The sequence below is a fragment of the Pundamilia nyererei genome, unplaced genomic scaffold (assembly GCF_000239375.1).
Source record: "Pundamilia nyererei isolate P.nyererei 1_Seehausen unplaced genomic scaffold, PunNye1.0 scaffold00110, whole genome shotgun sequence".
NCBI lineage: Eukaryota > Metazoa > Chordata > Actinopteri > Cichliformes > Cichlidae > Pundamilia > Pundamilia nyererei.
Genome location: NW_005187511.1, coordinates 1352012 through 1357492, shown reverse-complemented (window position 1 = coordinate 1357492; position 5481 = coordinate 1352012). Strand labels below are relative to the sequence as shown.

The following is a 5481-nucleotide window of genomic DNA, read 5'->3' as shown; positions in this document are numbered from 1 at the left end:
CCTCTTCCTATTGAAAAAACAAAAGTTGTATCCAAGATGGACGACTTCTAAATGGCCACCATGGTCACCACCCATCTTGAGGAGTTTGCCCCCTCACATATACTAATGTGCCACAAACAGGACTTTAATATCACCAATCATTCCTATTTTATTACGGTGTATCCATATAAGTGGCCCACCCTGTATATCATGTTCTACTAGAAGTCTATAATGTGTAACAATAGACTCTATGATCATGATTTTCCATAAATCTGCTCACACCAGATTCACCAAAACCTTTTCAATCAAGAATCAGACAAAATCACCTGCCTTGACCCTAATGAACTTTAGAAAAATAACTACACAACCGCTCGAAGCTTTGGAGTCAAATGGTTCTTGAAAGAAACGCATGTTTGTTTATGAAAGGTTGTAAATTATGATGATGATTATGTTTATTGTTATATTGATTCCATTAAACAAGTAACCACACGGGTATAAAAAGTGCGTTGCATTACCTAATGCCAGTTTATTGTGTTAAAGTCTAACTGATAACGGCAGAACAGCTTAAATCCACTCTGCTGATAACAGACAGAACAGAATTGGCCAGTTAAATGTCTGAAACATCAGCCTTTGCGGGTTGACCACAAAATTAAAATGCTCCTCAAGAAAAACTTCATTGACAAAACGTTTCAGGATATTCTTACTATCCTAGTTTACTTTTCTGTAAAAGGACTAGTAAACACAACTGTATTGATCAATAGTTTTCACTTCAAATTACTTAAAGAAAAAAGAAAAAAGAAAGTTTTGTGTGCAATAGTGTACCGTACATCAATGGGAAACATATATGGCACCAATTTCACATAAAGGGGTTCATGTCACACTACATATTTAAATTATGAGGGCAAAAAAAAAATTGATCTAGCCGTCTATCACTTATGCTCCTGAGCTCACTTAGCAGGCATCCTAATCAGATCCGTAAACCACCAACAATGGCTCCATTCAATTAACACTAGTATCAGCTCTACTCTAAGCCTTTCATGAATGGCTCACCCAAACACCCTTCAGAACAAACTCATTATCCGTGCTTCTATCTCCAATCTTATTAATTCAGTCTTTATCTACAATCGTAGTGATCACTGAGGGCAAGAACGTGGATAAACCTATAAATCAACAGCTTTTTATGCTCAACTCTCACACCTTCGTTCAAACTCTTTCCTGGCCCGGAGAGGGAACGCCACACTTTTCTGTCTGAGGGACATCTGGCCTCAGATTTAAACAGCTCGTTCTCTTCAAAGACACTTCACACCTAGTTGCACACTCCCCACCACGGGCTGGAGGTCACCGCTTGAGGAAATGTGCACAGTGGTTGTGCCTTGAAATTCTCTTTACAATATTTATTTTAAAAAAAATGTTGACAAAGGAGAACCCTGTCAGAGTCCAACACCACCTAGGAATGAGTCTTACTTATTGCTAGCAAAGCAAACCCTCTCTACTGTTAAACAGAGTTATTTAACGACATCTGCACATGTTTCAAGCCTACCTGAAGCAGCGAGTGGTGGAGAGTGATTTCCAGCTCTGCTAGCCTGTGGGCTGGGTCTTCACATTCCTCATAGATCTCCAAGTCCTCCCTGGGAACAGTATCCCAGCGACCACAATTAGCCGCCAACTGGTGCACCAGCTCATACTGGCCAGGCAGTGCCAAGCTGAGCCGTGTCTGTCTCCCATGGGTGAAACAAAGTTTCCTCCTCTTGCAGACAGTGCCCTGGACTCCTTCACAAGGCTCTCCAGCCTCACCGCCCAGTGGCAGCAGCTTCTCCCCTAGAAGGCTGTTGACCAGCTGGTAGCGAGCAGTGCAGTTCTGGCCCAGCACAAGGATGTAGGGGGAAGCACCCACATTGTTGCGTAGGAACTCTTCTTCGTGAGCAGGGAACGAGATGCAGCTGAGCTGACCTGGACAACATGAGGAGGACATGTTATCTAAAACCACATCAGTAGCAGAACATACAGTTAGACTCAGTAAGCTGTTTAGAAACTCTTGGTTGGCACTACGGGTGTCAGCATCAGCATGCTATCTGTGTTTCACCTCCTCCTCACAGCGTTTTTGAATGTTTAGCCAGCGAAAAATTAATGTGACATGACGGATAGATATCAGCCATTGTAATGGGTAAATCACTTTGCTGTAGTCCTATTAACCTGCATTCACTTTACCCTTGTTTGATACGCATCAAACCAAGGAGTCAAAGTGGTGACTCTTGTAAATTAAACTGGCTGTGTGTGTTTGAGCAAACATTTATGGTGGGGGTTTTTTTACATCTAAAAAACACCATGAGATTGTGTTGTGCACGGATTTTGCACTGGTTTTGCTTTCAAAGGCAGAATGAAGAGCTGAATGTTGTTAAAAGAGAAGCTGTTCCTCAATTCCCTAGCATTAAAAAAAGCAAATAACAATAAACAAGTAATACCTGACTTTTTGTGTTTGTTTCGTGTAACTGTAAGAAAATCTTATCTTACACTAAATATTGCTATCGGCATCCCTTTAAAAAAATCCAATCAGTTAGACATCTCAACTTTACCTACCATTTGTTAGATGTTACAGTCATCTTAGATGCATAGAAAGTAGAAAAACATGGATGTAACTAGCATGATGTCATCCACTGGCTTCAGAAACCCCGTTTTGAAGCTTTAAGATTTGCGTTTTAATTTCCAACTTGGATAAAATAAAAATTTTAATGATTTTTAATTGACTAACCACTTGTCATTAATATGTGTTTACAGGGGGAAACACAGTAAGCCATTTTCCCTTAGACTTCTATAGAACCAGACGTCCTTTTTTCCCCCCAACAGCAGCTATCGCAATCTGGTGGCCCTTAGACAGAACGCAGGTTTAAGGCACTTTCTCATCAAGCCCCCAGTATACCTGCCGCAGTGGTCACAACCTTGTCTCATAGTCGCTTGTATTTTTACCCGCCATTACAGTGCAGTGAGCCACTGCAGGATTCTCCTGAAGGATAGGTGTCGCCACTCAGACAATATCATCACATAAACACTGCTATAGGAGGAGAAAACGGGAAAACAGAAAGACTTTGTTGAAGGTTTTTTGCAAAGTTTTTTCCACAAACTCAAGTTTTCAAACGGTTCCAATATCTCCCTCTGTATATCTGTATATCTGTGAGCTTCTGTGCTGGAATATCATGAAAATGGTGCTAAAAAACAACAAACACCAGGTTACAAAAATCAAGAGGCGCATGACCAACAAAGCACCACAAAGATTGTTTTTTGTTCACTTCTGGATGGATGCAAACTGCATTTCGTTGCCCTGTACCTGTGCATGTGCAATGACAATCAAGTTGAATTCTATTCTATTCTATTTGCACGACACATGACGTGACATCAAAATGGGTGTGCGACACAGGCGATGTTGCGAGCATAACAGCCCCATTAGCTTAATTTTTCCCAACACAGAAGCTACGTCCACACGTTAAACAGTCTCTGGTTAGATAAAGGAAATCTCATTCAGCTCATTCTACAATAGCTGTGCGGTTAAAAGCCTGTAAACAGTATTAATGTCACTTTGGCAGTGTTGGATTTTTCCTGTCTTGTTTCTTTTTGACCCCATAAATAACTTTGAAATAATCCAATGAAAATAAGTGAAGATTCAGCTGAGTCTGTAAGAGCTAGTGCTGCTAGCATTATGATGTGGAGTTTGAAACATGGAGGCTGCCATTTATGATATCTGCCACTCTCCTCACAATGCCCATGTCTACTAGAAGTTCTGGGTAACCCTTCAACTGTTCATTGTGATTGAATACAATGACTAAGAGGGCTTTAACTATCATCCAAAATAATATTTAACCGATGCTGAAATTGAACTTCAAATTGGTGGGAATGCTATTTAAGGCCACTCACACATGGACTCGATCCTCACACCAAGTCCTTTGCACTACTTCCAAGCACTTTGTCCTCTAATGTGTACCTTTCTACTGTTTTGTATATATTCCTCCAGTTTGCATCCATTTATCCTGTTTGTTATTTATTACTGCACATGCGTGTGCCGGGGTAGTGTGGAGCACTCATAATTTCGCTGTACAAGCGAAATGACAATGAAGGGCTATTCTATTAATGAAACTGTTCCTAACCGGTTTTAATCACAGTACAGCTAATTTTTACTGCATGCTTTCCTGGGCTATTTCCAGTATAGATATGGCATTATGGTTAAAGATTTTCCACTGTCCTGACAAACTAATCAGAATTAAAAGGTGGTTTGTATCTGTAAAATTAGTAGAAAGAAAATTGGGCACAAATACTTTAAAGGTATCCAGGACACCTTTAAAGTATTTGATATCAAAGTACTTGTAGGATACGATATCCTACAAGTACTTGGATATCACTAATACAGTCATCAGCGATACCCAGTTGTTGTTGTGAACAGTCTTCCCACCATTATTGCTTTTCAAACCTTCTGTTTGCAAGACTCAGCCAATCAAGAGAAAGCTGGCTTGAAAAAAAGAGGAAGCACTAATACAGTTCAAAGAATGAAGTGAGGTAATGCACCACAGTACATATAAGATAAATATGGGATTTTTTAAAATTATTTTTATGAAACATTAATAAGAATAACAGGTTATCTTTACACTTCATTCATGACCTTCATATTGGTTCATGTGCACCCTTATCAATAACATATCACATAAAGAAGCAATACAATATACTATTGTACTAAAGTCCTCTTCCACCCCTAGTCAGCGCTGTTATCAAAGATAGGACACTCAGATTATTACATCTATATTATTCTTGGTATTTTAACACAACTCCAAGAATACAGGACATTATATTCCACAGCAGAGACAATGAACCACTCTTGATCAAATATTATTTTTTGGGATTATTTTTTTGTCCCCTAAGGTATGAAGCGCAAACAGAAGAATCGATTCATTTTGATCATTGCGGGGCTCTGATATAATCCCCAATGATGCTGAGTCACAGTCTAAAACACTTACATAACGAAGACAGCGCATAGCAGCAACAGCCACCCCTTTATAGTCACATACCACTGCATTACTTTCTAACACTACAGTGGCTTTACTGCACTTCTAACCTGCCCTCATTGACCTAACATGAAGCAATAACGCAAGCAAGTCTACACAGAAATGTACATACCAGTACAGGACCCCCGCCCCCCAACACACACAATCACATACACAGAGAGAGAGAGCAGGTATATATACCCAGGACATTTCCAAGATGAATCTCGTTTTTTTCCTGCTGATTACCTTCAGTTATCTTTGAACATTCAACACGGAGAGGAGGAGGAGTACAGACTCTGACCCGCTCTGTATGCAATTCCTGAAGATGATTATCAAGTCTAGTCCGTTTCTTTCACAGAAACAGATATCTGAATTATCTGATGATAATTATGTGATGAAATGATGCTGCTGACAGTGCTCATAGTTTCGGACACACAAATGTAATGGCGAGTAAAATATATATGTAAAATATATATAT

At 39.7% G+C, this 5481-nt stretch overlaps 1 protein-coding gene across 1 annotated transcript in view; it reads right to left on the bottom strand.

The window, feature by feature from the left end:
- Window positions 1–5481, bottom strand: part of dstyk (dual serine/threonine and tyrosine protein kinase) — a 26839-nt gene that overhangs the window by 19745 nt on the left and 1613 nt on the right. The window contains exon 2 of the mRNA XM_005741425.2: window positions 1520–1929. Within this exon, the coding sequence (XP_005741482.1) occupies window positions 1520–1929 (410 nt within the window). The remainder of the gene's footprint in view (window positions 1–1519; window positions 1930–5481) is intronic.